The sequence below is a fragment of the Myxocyprinus asiaticus genome, chromosome 27 (genome assembly GCF_019703515.2).
Source record: "Myxocyprinus asiaticus isolate MX2 ecotype Aquarium Trade chromosome 27, UBuf_Myxa_2, whole genome shotgun sequence".
Lineage (NCBI taxonomy): Eukaryota > Metazoa > Chordata > Actinopteri > Cypriniformes > Catostomidae > Myxocyprinus > Myxocyprinus asiaticus.
The window spans coordinates 2,970,685-2,987,664 of record NC_059370.1 but is presented as its reverse complement, the minus strand read 5'-3'; the positions used below and the strand labels follow the sequence as shown (position 1 = coordinate 2,987,664).

General features: G+C 38.1%; 1 protein-coding gene across 6 annotated transcripts in view; it reads right to left on the bottom strand.

Moving 5' to 3' along the window:
* LOC127418138 (misshapen-like kinase 1) overlaps window positions 1-16,980 on the bottom strand; it is a 144,623-nt gene that overhangs the window by 76,078 nt on the left and 51,565 nt on the right. For all 6 annotated transcript variants that reach the window (XM_051658535.1, XM_051658541.1, XM_051658538.1 and 3 more), the window contains 5 exons: window positions 10,798-10,978; window positions 9,519-9,632; window positions 3,045-3,218; window positions 2,801-2,935; window positions 495-614 (listed from right to left, as the gene is read on the bottom strand). In XM_051658535.1, the coding sequence (XP_051514495.1) occupies window positions 495-614; window positions 2,801-2,935; window positions 3,045-3,218; window positions 9,519-9,632; window positions 10,798-10,978 (724 nt within the window). The remainder of the gene's footprint in view (window positions 1-494; window positions 615-2,800; window positions 2,936-3,044; window positions 3,219-9,518; window positions 9,633-10,797; window positions 10,979-16,980) is intronic.

Sequence of the window (16,980 nt, the reverse complement as noted above, 5' to 3'; positions counted from 1 at the left end):
TTGAGAGGATCTGCACAGAAGAATGGCAGAAAATCCCCAAATCCAGGGTATAATCGCTGCCAAAGGTGCTTCAACTAAGTACTGAGTTAAGGGTCTGAATATGATATTTCAGTTTTTTTCTTTTTAATAAATTTGCAAAGTTATCAAACATCTGGTTTTTGCTTTGTCATTTTGGGGTATGAAGTGTAATTGATGTGAAAAAAATAAATAATTTAAAGCATTTTAGCATAAGGCTGCAACATAACAAAATGTGAAAAAATTGAAGGGGTCTGAATACTTTTCTGAATACACTGTGTGTGTGTATATATATATATATATATATATATATATATATATATATATATATATATATATATATACTGATACAGTATCTTTCAGATGCTTGAACACTTTTCATACAGTAGGACTGATTCATAATATAAAAATAACACTGCCCCACTCTAAAAACAAACATGTCAGGAACCAGTAGGAACCTGAGGAACATAATGACAAACCTTGGGTGGTTGATCATCAGGGTTAAAGAACACATCATCCAGTGTTGGAGAGAGAGGAGATGTGACATCAGACATGGAGCTGCTGTGATGAATCTCTCGACTGGAGCACACATTCATGTTCTAAAATCAAGACAAATCACAGTCTTTTACACCTTTAGATCAGAAACAGTATTGTTCAATATGTAATGCTAGACCCTACATCTTTTCATAATTTCTTTGCACAAATAGTGAGTCAGGCCTTCGTAAAACTTCTAAGTATGTCCATATATATTTTCTATATGCATTCATGTGTAAAACATGATTAGTATACTGTATATGGATTAAAAAGAAAACCTAACAGAAAGAACTTTCACACAATATTCTTAATTTAAAAAGGGGCCTATCTCATTCATATTTTCATCATTTTAATTTTCCCCTGCGCTCCACTTATAATGTTAGCCAGGATTTTTGCACTTAAATCAGTCAGGATTTAGTGTTCATGACCATTTCCCACCCTGTCTCTTACACTTTAAACAGTCCATTTTTAGTTGCTGCAACTTTAAGAAACATCTTCACATGTAAAATGAGTGACTTTGCTGTGCTTACAGTACAAACAAGCTGCGTGTTTGCTGTCATATGAAATAATAGTTTTTTTTAACTGCGTCATCCTTCAATAGCAGACTGAAATTATCAGCAATCTTGTTAAAAATAAACTTCAGCCGCTAATTTCTAATGCTGGGATCCTTTAGAAGAATACACAGAGCAGCAGGTACTACACACATGGTTAGACAGACATTTCCACTTTTATTATTAGTTCTTCTGGTGGCATTTAATAACATTGATGATTAATTCATCTGTGGAACCTTCAGAACTAGCAACTTTCAGTTTAGTTTTTAACAAGATTCTCACGATAACTGTCCAGAAAATGTCCTCGCTATTTTTACTTCAAAATCAAAAGAAACAAATAAGAAATTACATTTTGCCAACAGAAAATTAAGCAAATTTTTAGGGCCATTAAAATCTCATTAGCGCAACGTGAAAAAAAAATTACATTGTTTAGTATTTATACATTATATTAGTACTCTCTTGGTGCTAATTAAAGAATTCTAGTGCAATAGCATCTTTTTTTACTGTAATAACATATTGTCACGGTAATGAGAATCAGCATTGGAAACAATGAGAATAGTAAAAATAAAGGGGGGTTGGGGGGGCTAAAATGTGATTTCATATTTCTTGTTTTGATTTGGGGTTAAATATGACCAGAACATTTTCTTGGTTTCATGAGAATCAACCATAAATGTCATTTACTGAACAGAGGAAGCACTGATTTCTGAAAGTATAGCCACATTTTCACCATCGGGCTGAACAGTTTTAGTTGAAAAACTGTACCGTTTCGTGCTGATCCGGGCCAGTTGGCATGGTTACACTTTCTTTTTCCACTGTGGTGTGGTAAAATCAGTAGTATGTACGTAACAGATCCGTCTTTTGCCAACAGCAAGAGAGATAAACATTGGAGCGAGTGCACTATTGAGGATGATCGCATGTTCCAGTTTTTAGGACTGCTTTTTTTCTTGGTTTTACTCTGCTAATACACAAGAAAGACATGACACATGACACAAAAAGAAAAGCAAAAAGAAAAATGCGATAGGTTTCCCATCATGTGCTGAGGGCTAATGTATGCTACCAGACACGAAGACACAAAGAAAAAAGTTCCCAGACTAGCTAAAAAAGGATATTTATTGACAAATCACAATATAAGTATTATATGAAAATAGTATATGAGAATATACATTTAGAGTTTTAATGAGCTAGTAATCTACTTCCCTGATGAAAAAGGTGTTTAGAAAATAAACGTAGGCTACAATACCAGCTAAACCATCATCAAAAATCATGAAGAAACACTAAACATTCATTTGTTTTATTAACTTTTATTAGCTTCAGCCAAATATTAGTGAACTTGGCATACTAGAAACAACTAAAAGTGCTATAAGTTTCCTTGGAGTTGGCAAATTGACAATCGTGAGTCCGAACATGCTAAAGCCATTGCACCAGCACGGCTGAGTACGGTTAGCTAACCGTGCCGAGAATTCCCGGCAGAGAACTGTTTATAATCATGCCGTGCCGAACCGTGCTCATGTGGAAATGGTACTGTAACCATTCCGTACTGTGCTCAGAACCGTTCGGCCCGATAGTGGAAAAGTGGCTTATGTTTTATAGTACATCAAGCTCTTTTATCTCAAAGGGTCAGTGAGAATTTGATTCATCATGAGTTGACCCCTTTAATGTCAGACTGAGTGACACATGTGATTTGATTTGTGGTTTTGTACCGGGTGTTTGGCAGCTCTCTGGAGTGCTGGAGTGCAGGGACTGGAGTTGCTTCCTGATCCCAGTCTGGACTGAACATGAGCCATATGATTCATATTCACATGATGGTTGTCCAGAAATTCCCTCATTCCTGCCGTCTGAATGCCAGAGTTTTACAATATCAGTGTTTATAGTAGACTGATGGAAGAACATGAACTAGAGGCCATAAGATGATTCAATGTGTAGATAGTGTGTTTCTGTTTTTACCCCGTCATGTGGTATGGTGGGGCAGTTCTTCTGCTGGTGTCTGTGATCGTGCTGGAGTAACAGAAGCTGGGTCTGATCTCGGGGAAGTGTGCGGTGGGGTTTTCTGCCCTGGTCAGTTAAAAGACTAACAGGCCCTGATTCAATATCAGTCCTGCGATGTTCATTGTCTTTGGGCTGAAAGTCAATGAGAAATCAAAAAACAGTACATTACAATCAACAGGTAAAAAATTCAGTATTTACTTGATTGGAATCAGGCATATGCATTTCTTTTTGAAACTGTACCAGGGTCATTCCTACAATTTGGTGACATTTTGGTTTGAAACTTTTGGAAAATAAAAGATTTTATTAGTAATGCTAATAAAGTAAAAAAAAAAAAAAAAAAAGAAAAGAACAAAAGAAAAGAAAAATCAGATGTCCCTCCAGTTAAATGGGCAGCGTCAGGGTGGACAATTACAGGGTGGACATTTAGTGGATTAATTAGCCACTACATGGTCTGTGACTGATATGTAGCAAACATATTTGTAAGCTTTTTTGATGGTTTTATTTCTGATGACATAAATACAGTGCATTCAGAAAGTATTCAGATCCCATTTTGTCATGTTGCAGCCTTATGCTAAAATGTTCTAAAATTATTCTCACATCAATCTACTACACTCCATACCCCATAATGACAAAGAAAAAAACATATTTTTGATACCTTTGCAAATTATAAAAAAGAAAAAACTAAAATATCACATTGACACAAGTATTCAGACCCTTAACTCAGTACTTAGTTGAAGCACCTTTGGCAGTGATTACAGCCTCAAGTCTTTTTGGGTATAATGCGACAAGCTTTGCACACCTGGATTTGGGGATTTTCTGCCATTCTTCACTGCAGATCCTCTCAAGCTCTATTAGGTTGGATGGGGACAGTCGGTGGACAGCCATTTTCAGGTCTCTCCAGAGATGTTCGATTGGGTTCAAGTCAATCTCTGGCTGGGCCACTCAAGGACATTCACAGAGTTGTCTTGGCTGTGCTTAGGGTCATTGTCCTGTTGGAAGGTGAACCTTCAGCCCAGTCTGAGGTCCTGAAAGCTCTGGACCAGGTTTTCATTAAGGATATCTCTGTATTTTGCTACATTCAGCTTTCCTTCAACACTGACCAGTCCCTCAGTCCCTGCCACTGAAAAACACCCCCACAGCATGATGCTACCACTACCAAGTTCAAGATGGTGCCGAGTATGGCTACTGCGTTGCTACAAATCCCTCCCCCGCCCACCATTTGGCAAATCGGACCACTCTTCCATTCTGCTTCTGCCCGCTTACAGGCAGAAACTGAAACAGGAAGCACCCACCATCAGAACGATCCAGTGCTGGTTGGACCAATCAGATTCTGTGCTACAAGACTGTTTTGATCACGTGGACTGGGAGATGTTCCGGTCCGCCTCTGATGACGACATCGAGGTATATGCTGATAGCGTAACGTGTTTCATCAGTAAGTGCATAGAGGACATTGTACCGACCAAAATTATACAGATCTACCCAAACCAGAAACCATGGATTAATAGCGATGTTCGTGCGGCACTTAATGCGCGGACCTCCGCTTTTAACTCCGGGAATGCGGAGGAGCATAAACAAGCCAGTTATGCCCTCCGCAAAACTATCAGAGCAGCCAAACGCCAGTACAGGGACAAGATTGAAGGACAGTTCAACGCCACCAACTCTAGAAGCATGTGGCATTAATATTATCACAGACTTCAAAGGGAATAAAAACTCCACCGTGAACACCGCTGCCTCTCTCCCGGATGAGCTAAATAATTTTTTATGCTCGTTTCGAGGGAAATAACACCGCCCTCATGGAGAGAGCTCTCGTGGCCGAAGCTACAGAGGTTAGTTCACTCTCCGTCTCTGTAGCGGACATAATCCGATCCGTCCGACGGGTGAATATCCGTAAAGCCGCGGGTCCAGATGGCATTCCGGGCCGCGTCATCAGAGCGTGCGCGAACCAACTGGCTGGTGTTTTCAACCTTTCCCTCTCCTTGTCTGTGCTCCCCACATGCTTTAAAACGTCCACCACTGTGCCTGTACAAAAGCAATCCAAAATCACTTGCTTAAATGACTGGCGTCCTGTTGCTCTGACCCCCATCATCAGCAAATGCTTTGAGAGACTAATCAGAGATTACATCTGCTCTGTGCTGCCTCCCTCACTGGACTCACTGCAGTTTGCATACTGCAACAACCGCTCCACTGATGATGCCATTGCATCTACACTACACACTGCTCTCTCCCACCTGGAAAAAAGGAACACATACAGTTGTGCTCAAATGTTTGCATACCCTGGCAGAAATTGTGAAATTTTGCATTGATTTTGAAAATATGACTGATCATGCAAAACAATAAGGTGTGGTTGTTTCAAGGAGCACAATACAACGATACTTGAAAAAAATGAGCTGCATGGTCGAGTTGCCAGAAAGAAGCCAATGCCACAAAAAAGCCCGGTTACAATATGCCCGACAACACCTTGACATGCCTCACAGCTTCTGGCACACTGTAATTTGGAGTGACGAGACCAAAATAGAGCTTTATGGTCACAACCATAAGCGCTATGTTTGGAGAGGAGTCAACAAGTATTGTGCTCCTTGAAACAACCACACCGTCTTTTTCCAGAGCAGCCTGTATTTCTCCTGAGGTTACCTGTGGGTTTTTCTTTGTATCCTGAACAATTCTTCTGGCAGTTGTGGCTGAAATCTTTCTTGGTCTAACTGACCTTGGCTTGGTATCAAGAGATCCCCGAATTTTTCCACTTATTAATAAGTGATTGAACAGTACTGACTGGCATTTTCAAGGCTTTGGATATCTTTTTATATACTTTTCCATCTTTATAAAGTTCCATTACCTTGTTATGCAGGTCTTTTGATAGTTCTATTCTGCTCCCCATGGCTCAGTATCTAGCCTGCTCAGTGCATCCACGTGAGAGCTAACAAACTCATTGACTATTAATACACAGACACTAATTGCAATTTAAAAAGCCACAGGTGTGGGAAATTAAAAAATAGTTAATTGCCATTTAAACCTGTGTGTGTCACCTTGTGTGTCTGTAACAAGGCCAAACATTCAAGGGTATGTAAACTTTTGATCAGGGCCATTTGGGTGATTTCTGTTATCATTATGATTTAAAAAGGAGCCAAACAACTATGTGATAATAAATGGCTTCATATGATCACTATCCTTAAATAAAAGACTTAAAAAAAAGTTTTTTTGCATGATCAGTCATATTTTCAAAATCAATGCCAAAATTTCACAATTTCTGCCAGGGTATGCAAACTTTTGAGCACTACTGTATGTGAGAATGCTTTTTGTAGACTACAGCTCAGCATTCAACACCATAGTGCCCTCCAAGCTTGATGAGAAACTCTGGGCTCTGGGCTTTAACAGTTCGCTGTGCAGTTGGATCCTGGACTTCCTGTCAAGCAGACACCAGGTGGTTAGAATGGGCAGCAACATCTCCTCATCACTGACCGTCAACACTGGAGCCCCACAGGGCTGTGTTCTCAGCCCACTCCTTTATTCACTGTACACATGACTGTGTGGCAACCCATAGCTCCAATGCCATCATTAAGTTTGCTGATGATATGACGGTGGTAGGTCTGATCACTGACAATGATGAATCAACCTACAGAGAGGACACTGGTGTCAGGAGCACAACCTCTCCCGCAACGTCAGCAAGACCAAGGAGCTTGTGGTGGACTTCAGGAGAAAAGACAGAGAACACAGCCCCATCGCCATCAATGGAGCACCGGTGGAGAGAGTCAGCAGCTTCAAGTTCCTCGATGTCCACATCACTGAGGAACTCACATGGCCGTCTACACTGAGGCCGTTGTGAAGAAGGCTCACCAGCGCCTCTTCTTCCTGAGACGGCTCAGGAAGTTTGGAATGAACCACCACATCCTCACACGGTTCAACACCAGCACTGTAGAGAGCATCCTGACTGGCTGCATCTCCGCCTGGTACGGCAATAGCACCGCCCACAACCGCAAAGCCCTGGAAAGGGTGGTGCGAACTGCCAGACACATCATCGGAGGTGAGCTTCCTTCCCTCCAAGACATATATACCAGGCGGTGTGTGAAAAAAGCCATGGGCTGCTCTGCTCTGCTACCATCAGGCAGGCGGTAGCGCAGCATCATGACCCGCACCAGCCGACTCCATGACAGCTTCTTCCCCCAAGCAATCAGACTTTTGAACTCTTGATCTCTCACGATCAATATACATCAGCACTGTACTTTATTAATCTTATAACCTTATATCTCACACTGGACTGTTATAAATATATTCTCTCTTAACAACACACTGGCAACTGACTATCAACCGACAGCCTGAATGTCAATACAGCACAATACATCATACTGTATATTTTATATTTTATATTTTTATTGTATACTGTGTATTCTATATTGTATGTGTATTCCATATTGTGTGTATTGTATACTGTACAGTGTATGTTATTATTTGTATATTGTGTTGTGTAAATATGTGTATATTAGATATGTAAATTGTGTTGTGTAAATCTGATGTTTATTGTAAATTGGTATATGTCTCATCACTGTCATGACTGCTATGTTGCTTGGAACTGCACCCAAGACTTTCACCCACTGTTGCGCTCACTACGGTTGAGTGACAATAAAAGTGATTTGATTTGATTAGACCATGCTTCACCGTTGGGATAGTATTGCGCAGGTGATGAGCGGTGCCTTGTTTCCTCCAGACATGACGCTTGGAATTGAGGCCAAACAGTTCAATCTTCGTTTCTCACAGTCTGAGAGTCCTTTAGGTGTTTTTTTGCAAATTCCAAGCAGGCTTTCATGTGTCTTTCACTGAAGAGAGGCTTCCATCTGGCTACTCTGCCATAAAGCCCAGATCGGTGGAGTGTTGCAGTGATGGTTGTCCTTCTGCAAGTTTCTCCCATCTCCACACATGATCTCTGGAGCTCAACCAGAGTGACCATCGGGTTCTTGGTCACCTCTCATATCAAGGCCCTTCTCCCCTGATTGCTCAGTTTGGCCAGGCGGCCAGCATTAGGAAGAGTCCTGGTTGTTCCAAACATCTTCCATTTAAGAATTATGGAGGCTACTGTGCTCTTGGGAACCTTCAATGCAGCCAAAAATTTTTTGTAGCCTTCCCCAGATCTGTGCCTCCACACAATCCTGTCTCTGATCTCTGCAGACAGTTCCTTTGACCTCATGGCTTGGGTTTTTGCTCTGATATGCATTTTCAGCTGTAAGACCTTATAAAGACAGGTGTGTGCCTTTCCAAATCATGTCCAATCAATTGAATTTGCCACAGGTGGACTCCAATCAAAGTGTAGAAACATCTCAAAGATGATCCAGAGAAATGGGATGCACCTGAGCTAAATTTCAAATGTCATGGCAAAGGGTCTGAATACTTATGTCAATGTCATATTTCAGTTTTTTCTTTTTAATAAATATGCAAAGTTATCAAAAATATATTTTTTTTCTTTATCATTATGGAGTATGGAGTGTAGATTGAAAAAAATAAAATAAAGCATTTTAGCATAAGGCTGCAACATAACCAAATGTGGAAAAAAATGAAGGGGTCTGAATACTTCCTGAATGCACTGTACATTGAATTTTTGAATTACAGTAATTTCCCATATATCTTCCCATGACAGGCTGGACATGTTATGCTTGACCACATATGACTAACACCAGAAAATAAAGGAAAACATAAATAAAGCGAAATAACTTGTTTCACACACGCGCTCTCACTCACACACATGCGCAAACGGATGAGTTAGGGGCCTTTCACACCAAACGTGTTTTTTTTTTGTCAAATATGTTCTGTTTTCCCATTGTTTAAACACATGCTGGACAAATGTCTTTGACATTTGCACCACGTCTAGCTTTTTCTTCAGCATCTCGCACAGGACCGGCATATTTTAAACACCATGTCATGTTAAAAAGAACTTCAAATTTTCAAAAACGCATGCTGAGACACCTGTGCTCTGTTTCATTCTTTGCGTTGCGTCTAGATTGTTTTTAGTGCAGTTGTCACAAAGATTCAACATTCTAAACAAGTTCAGGCTGCATAGAGGAGACTGTTACATTGTTTCATATTATTCCAGATTGTTCTGCACCAAGTGAAGTTTCAGCAAATAAACGGTAAGTCAATGTTTTTTCCCCCCTTCTGCTCTAGTGTACTAAGGGGCTGCTGTGCCTTGTTAAAACTGTGTATGTTTACTGTTTCAGTACTGTTATGAATGTTGCCTATATGCTTACATAAAATATAGCCTATTACAACAGTACTTGCTAGGAGAAGACTTAAAATCTGACCATATCATATGGTCTTGGGTACGGGTCGGGTTCAGGTTTCATTTTAAGGCCCCTCACCCCTAGTGACTTAAGTGTGCAAAAGCGTCAAAATATTTTTTGGGGCCACTGTATAAATAAATAGATGTAGGTACAATGTATAAACTCTGACCTGTTTCTTGTGATTTCTTTTGCTTTTCTCAGTGATGTCAGTTTCTTCTTGCCACATCATCTCATGAAGCTCCGGCCACTGCAGTCCAGTCTTGTGTAACAGCCTTTCCTGTTGCTACACAGGCACATAGACACACTTTAGAAACTAAAAAAAACTTTACACTAGAATATGTGCTACTTGTAATTAACATTAACAAGATTCTGGAGGACTTGTTGACTAGAAAACATGAGTTCTCCTGCAAGCTCTAGTAAAAACATAAATAAATCCCTTTCAAAAGTTTGACTGGACATTTAAAATCATAAAGACAATGAAGGTAATGATCATGTTACAGCGTAAGTAATGATTAATGTAAATTCAGCCGGACATTGTCACAAAATAAATCCTGACAGAGAGATCAGGACAAAATAAATGCACTTTAAATATCAATTTGAGTTAAAATTGTATTATTATGTTATTATTATTATTATGCAAAAAAACTGAATTCAACCTCTTGGAGTTCTATCTACCTGTTGGTGTTTATTTTGCAATAATGACCGTCTGACTGTCCATTATCCTGCTTATTACATGACTACTTATGAAATAAATACAGTATAGTAATGAATACATTTTTATTTATTTACAAGAAATATTGATTTGAGTTTAAATTAAGGCCACAGAGTGATACGAGATACAGCATGTGGGAAATATAGATTGCTCAGATAAGTGGTCAGTTATACAGCTTAGACCTTATTCACACTAGCACCATCTTTGATTTTTAATGGGAATGACAATGAGGCTGTGAGGGATAGACTTACAGTCTCTTCACTGGGCTGTACTGCAGTTTAAAGTGTTTTTGGATCACTAAAACTAGTACACAAAATATCTGATAAATTGATAAATTATCTGTCCAAGAACATTCAGTACACAAAGAACTCCAGACAACATGAATTGTGGAAAATCAGATGTGATCTAGGAGCTTTCTACAGCTTTATACCATCTGTGCCATTGAAGAGATGGTAAGTCTATCCCTCACAGCTTCGCTGTCGTTCCCATTAAAAATCAAGGATGGCGCAAGCGTGAATAAGGTCTATTACTATGGAAAGCAGAAATTGTCTAGAAATACTGTATTTGACGGCTGAATGATGCGATTGACCAATCAGAATCAAGTATTTCAGCGAGCCGTGTAATAAAAACCAACATCATTCTCACCAAGATCAGTTCTTCCCTAAACTGTGCTAATGTGTCAAGTATACACTCATCTGACCATCATTATAAAGGATGAATAAATATTAATTCATACGTCTTCAAAGCGTCGCCTCTCCTCCAGCTGTTGTTCGATCCTCTTCTGTCGGTCAGCGAACAGTTGTCTCTTGTAGTTGTCTTGATTGTGTTGTTGTTGTTGCGTTTGTGAGTGTGTCTCCTGTTGTAAACGCAGGAACTCTCGTCTTAGCGTGGACTCACCAGGAAGATTCACTATAGAGCTGAAACCCAATGACGCACACTTAAACACGAGCACTGACCATCAGAACAAGAGTGAGCTATATTTGTAACGTTTGTACAAAGCAGCATAGGTAAACAGGACCCTAAGGTTTTTATGCCATCTGCCATGTGAAGTCTAATGACAGAGCATCTGCTGTATCACTCCTGACATGTGTTAATCAGACAGAGCTGGACACCGTCAGTTTATGGATGGTCAAACAGGGCAATGTGTGGTTACATAACAAATTTAACTTTATTCAAGCTTGAAGATCACAGTCAGTTGGAGTAGGAAAACTTTATTTTATTTTATTTTACATATCCTTAAATGAATATTCTGGTTTCAATACAAGTTAAGCTTAATCAACAGAATTTGTGGCATAATATTAATGACCCCAAAAATTTATTTTTGACTCATCCCTCGTTTTCTTTATCTAAATCAGTGTTACAGTGAGGCACTTACAATGGTAGTCAATGAGGCCAATTTTTGAACATTAAAATACTCACTGTTTCAAAAGTATAGTCACAAGACAAACAATATGTGTGTTAACATATTTAAATGAGATATCACTTACAAACCTTTTCTGTGTAAAGTTATAGCCAATTTTACAACTTCGTTACCATGACGATGTAATGTCATTAAACCCTAAAACTCTAAAATGACTGTAAAAATGACAATTTAAACAACTTTACAGCTCAAATAATACATGATTTTTAACAGAATTAATGTAAGTGCTTTTATAAAATTACCAGCTTCACATTTCTGCTTTTAAACCCTCCAAAAATTGGCCACATTCACTTCAATTGTAAGTGTCCACAAAACCCCAGTGCCATGGGTTTACTTTAGAATTGTTTACATACTTGTAATGTCCAAACATCAGAGGTGGAAAGTAATGAATTACAACTACTCTCATTACAGTACTTGAGTAAATTTTTCTACTTTTTCATAGCATAAATAGTATAAATAAATCATTGTACTTGAGTTGATTAAAAATTAAGTATTCAACTTCACTACAATTATTTTTCACCACAATTACAAAGTACAAAAAAAATACATAATATTTCAGAATTTTTGTGAAATAGATATTGGCAAGTTATAAGCACTAAATCTGTTTATAAACTAATGTGCGCGCCATTGCTCTGTCACTACACAAAAACTGTAGTGTAGTTTTTCTGCATATTTCATTTTATTCTGGAAAGGAGCCGTTCATTCAGGTACGAGGGAACCGTCTGTACACATTTAACCACAGATCAAACTTCACTTGTTTTTAAGGTAGGCCACGTTTTAACTGTCAAACATTAACACAATGTAGTTTTACATATATGTGGGGATATTGTTTACTTGCTACTATATGTCTAAAACAAACTTTTTAAATACCTTAGAAAGATAAAATGCCAATAGTGTTGGAAATTAACGGGGACTCGGGGCAAAAATGTCACAGAAACTGACAAAAATATCCCCCAAATTCAAAATATGGGGACAAAAATGCCTACGCCACGAGTTCCCGTGTTTTATTAATATTATCTGATAGATTTTTTTCCAGACGTCCGGTTCCTCGCACCATCACGTGCACAGACGGGCTTCTGAATCTATCAATCCGCATCAGTTCGGTGTTGTACTCCCGCATTAAATTCCGTAAACGTTCGCCCCTCTTGTTCAAAATAAACTGTCCTATTGGGTGACACTCTCGCTCACGGTTCTGTACTGTAATTCCCTGTCATGTGATGCTGTTTATCTGTCTGAAAAGCCTCACACGCTAGAGGTCAAAAGTGCACATGGGATGGATGTTATATAAAGAAGGTATGAGAAATCACAAAAAATCATGTAAACAAATGCTACAATTTACTTAATAATAATTTCTCAATATGTTAAATAACCATAATGTTAATTAAGACTTTATTATTACAACTGTAATACAATAATACATATACAGAACAACCACTTTTAGAGTTTGAATCAATCATATCTCTCACTAAACACTGTGTGAAATGTTTATTTGTGCCTTATTTTATTCAGTTGGCATGTAGGAGTTGATGACAGTTTGCTTAATAATCATTCTGGATATCTGGATAATTGCTTTATATTAGGTTTGTACAGTATGTTAACTTAATAGCCAAAATATCTGGACATACGTGAATGAGAATAAACCTGAAATAGGAATGTGTTTCAGTCACAATGCACATTAATGTAATTTAGAGACAATTTAGAGACATTTAGAATGTTACAAATTGCTATTTCTATTTAAATAAATGTTGTATTCTTAAAATGTTCTGTTTGTCCAGGAATCCTCTTGCTGCAATGCAGGTCTTTGGCATTGAGAAGCTTTTTTTTTTTTTTTTTTTTGTGCATCTGGCCGTCCACTTCCCTCTCTATCCTGGTTAGAGATTATTTTTTCAAAAGAGTAATGCGGAATAGCCTTCATCTCTCTAAAATGAGAAAATAGAATTTCAGGAGAAATTTGTTTCTTTTTGCCTATTTTTAAAACCAAAATTTTACTTGCAAGTGTAAAGCAACTTGTAAGAACTCAATACCTCAGCAAATGGGGAAAAAACCCCACTGAATTGCGATTTCCGCATGGTAGCGCAACCAATTTCAATTGTTCTAATAATAAGAACATTTTCTTGAGTACCAAATTAGCACTTTAGAATGCTTTTGTAAGGAATATGTGACACAGTATATGTTTGCCATTACGGGTAAAGAAAAGTTTATACCACTTAAAACAATTATTTTAAACTGTAATAATAATTTGCAATTAATGATTTTGGAAGTATTTTTGATCAATTTAATGCATCCTTGGTGAAAGGAAGCATCAATTGTGTCTTTGTGTTCTAAAAATAGAAGTGTATATACTATATATAATATATATTTATATATATATATATATATATATATATATATATATATATATATATATATATATATATATATAAAATATATATAAATATATTTCCACAAAGTAATTGTAACGTAATTACTTGAGCAGTTTTTTGTCAAACTACTTATTTACTCTTACTTGAGTCATAATATTTCTCAGTACTTGTACTCAAGTGAATTATTTCTACAGTAGCATTACTTTTACTTAAGTAAAAAAAATAAGGACTCTTTCCACCACTGCCAAACATACTTGAAATTGCGCAAATGTGCAATTGAAGAAAATCTGGAGCGCTTTAAATATAAGGCGGTCAGCGCACGTTAGCGACGTGCACAAACCGAACTGAATGAGGGCACGAGATGGAATTAATGTCTATCAAACACAGAACCGTGCTGTATGCTTTTTAGCTGGCTGTAACACCGCACTGCATCTGAATGTTAAGGCAGCTGACTTGCATGGCTAATCAGTTAATGGCTTAACCGACAGCATTATTGAATGAATGGAACTCCTAAGGAAACTGGTCTCAGAACAGTTTGAAAGGCACCTGATTTTCATCCAGGACGGATTCAAGTAGTGTAAGAAATTACTGTACCATCAGAAGGCAAGCTTCACATTGCTGGATCCTGCTAAGCTAAGAATTGACACCAAGGATGGACGCAAGACATTTACATGCCCATGACAAGCTATGGCCTTCATTAAATCAATGGTGTGAGTGGCACTCGATCAACTATACAGTCTACACATCGTGCATTTTGCAATAGTGTCGCGGAAAGCCTTGTGAGCGTACACAGACCGTCGTATTTCCGAGCGATGGACACCTGTTGGGACTTTTTTGCTTGAGGTTGAAGTGCATTTTTTTCTGTTCTGTGGGTTCTTTTATGGTAACATCAATGTTGGATAGTGGTCTGTATAATTTAACCTTGGGTACACAGTTTTTCTTTGTATGTAAATATGCCATACTTTAATATAGGTAAAATGTTTCACTCCACGTGAAATGTTAATGGAATGGGGCACCCTATAAAAAGAAGGAAGGTTGTATCTTTTCTTAAGTGTAAAAAATTTAATATAGTGCTCCTTCAAGACACGCACCTTTCTTCACAGAAAGCTGAAAATCATGACAGGGCATGGGGTGGGCATGTGTTTTGTAGTGCTGGTTCGAGTAAGAGCACAGGAGTCATCACACTGATAAGTAAGCATTTACAATTTAAATGTCTCAAACAGATCAAAGATAATTTAAGAAGAGTCATTATTGTTTTGGCTGAAATAGAGGGGCAAAATCGTATTCTGGATAATATTTATGCACCCAACGCTGATGACCAGAACTTTTTATAGATCTTGAGGGAAAGCTACAGGCAGCTGGGATCCTTCATGATATGGTTTTGGGTGGGGACTTCAATCTTTTAATGGATCCATGATCATAGTGATGCAAAGGTGTGTAGACCCTTCAGAGCAACGTTGACACTACAGAGGATGTGTAAAAATCTAAGTCTTATAGACTAGGGGTGTAATGGTTCTCGGTAAAAAACTAACCATATGGTTCACCACCCACGGTTCGGTAAGCATTGACACCACGGTCGGTTCACCTCAAGTTTAACGATGCATATGGAGCACAAGTTTTGGTCAAGAAAAAGCGTCAAACAGACAGGCAGGACCCATAGATGGATACGCTCTGCCTGTGTTTCACGTAGGTCAACTTGATGACATCACTGTTGTGCATGCATTGTGTGTAGTTAAAAATGACAAGAGGAGAAAACGAGAAGCTGATAGAGAAGCTCCCTGCGTTTCGCCTTTCTGGGAACATTTTCTTTTTGCAGTTAAATACAACAGCGATGGTCAAAAAAACGTTTACAAAACAGGGACAGTTTGCAGACATCGCTCTGTGTACCAGTGCTGTATACTGGTAATATATGTCAATAATGCACACAAGGGTTTAAAACATGCACGTGAGTTCTTCCTGTTTCCTCGTGTGGCTGTATATCTATCACGAGCATCAATAATGCGCTTTGATTAATAGCATTAAGATGCCGTTATAGTAATACATTGATACATGATTAATCGTTTACGCCGACATCACCCAGGGAAAGAGCCACAGGTGAGCCGAAACTGCACACTCTCCCTTCCATTCTTAAGCAGGCATTAAGTGCTAATTCGGACAGACATGAAACAATAATTAGAGCGCTTGGAATGTTAATGTGGGATTTCCACGTATGATTAAAATACTCGAGCAGCATTATCACAACATCCCTTCTCGTATGCATTTTAATAGCAAGGTTATTCCTTCTATAGTGATGTACAGCTTCCGAATATTGAATATATGTTGAGATGATTTATGTTGATGCATATAGTGCAGGTATTAAGTTAAAATGTTGATTTAGTAATTAGAGATAATGTTTTTTTAGTTAAGGACCCTGACGAAAATTTAACATGGTTTTACTAAAGTAATATTGTAGTAACCATGACTGCTGTCACTATGGTTTTCTGAGCAGAAATCATTGTTTTGATACAATTAACCATGGTTTTATAACAGTAATACTGTAGTTTCTATATAGTAACTGTGATTTTACTATATATTATAACTATGACAGTAACCATGTTTATATTGTGGTTACTATGATTTTACTACAAATGCCATGGTTAAACTATGGTTACTGTTGTAAAACAATGATTGTTATTTAAGGGCAAACCTGTTGAAAGTTTTTACCAAATAGATTATATTTTGGATTTGGCAGTAATTATTTTTCTGAACAAAGCAAATACCAAACCGTACCGAAACTGTGACCCTTAACCCGTGATACAAACCAAACCATGAGAAATTCGAACCATTACACCCCAATTACAGAGACTTCTGAAACCATTTGAGAGGGACTACAGCTTTTTCTTCACCAGTTCATAAGATTTACTCCAGAATTGATTTTGATCTAAGTCACGTATTCCATCTGCCACTGACTGCTTGGGAACATTTTAATTTCAGATCATGCTTTGGTGTGTTTAGAAAATCATATAGATGGCGCTTTAATACATCAATTCTACAGGACCCAGCATTTCAACAAATGTTAAAGATAGAAGTTAATGCTTATGTAGAAACAATTGGTCCTCAGTGGGCATGGTATGGGAGGCGCTTAAGGCAGTTCTTA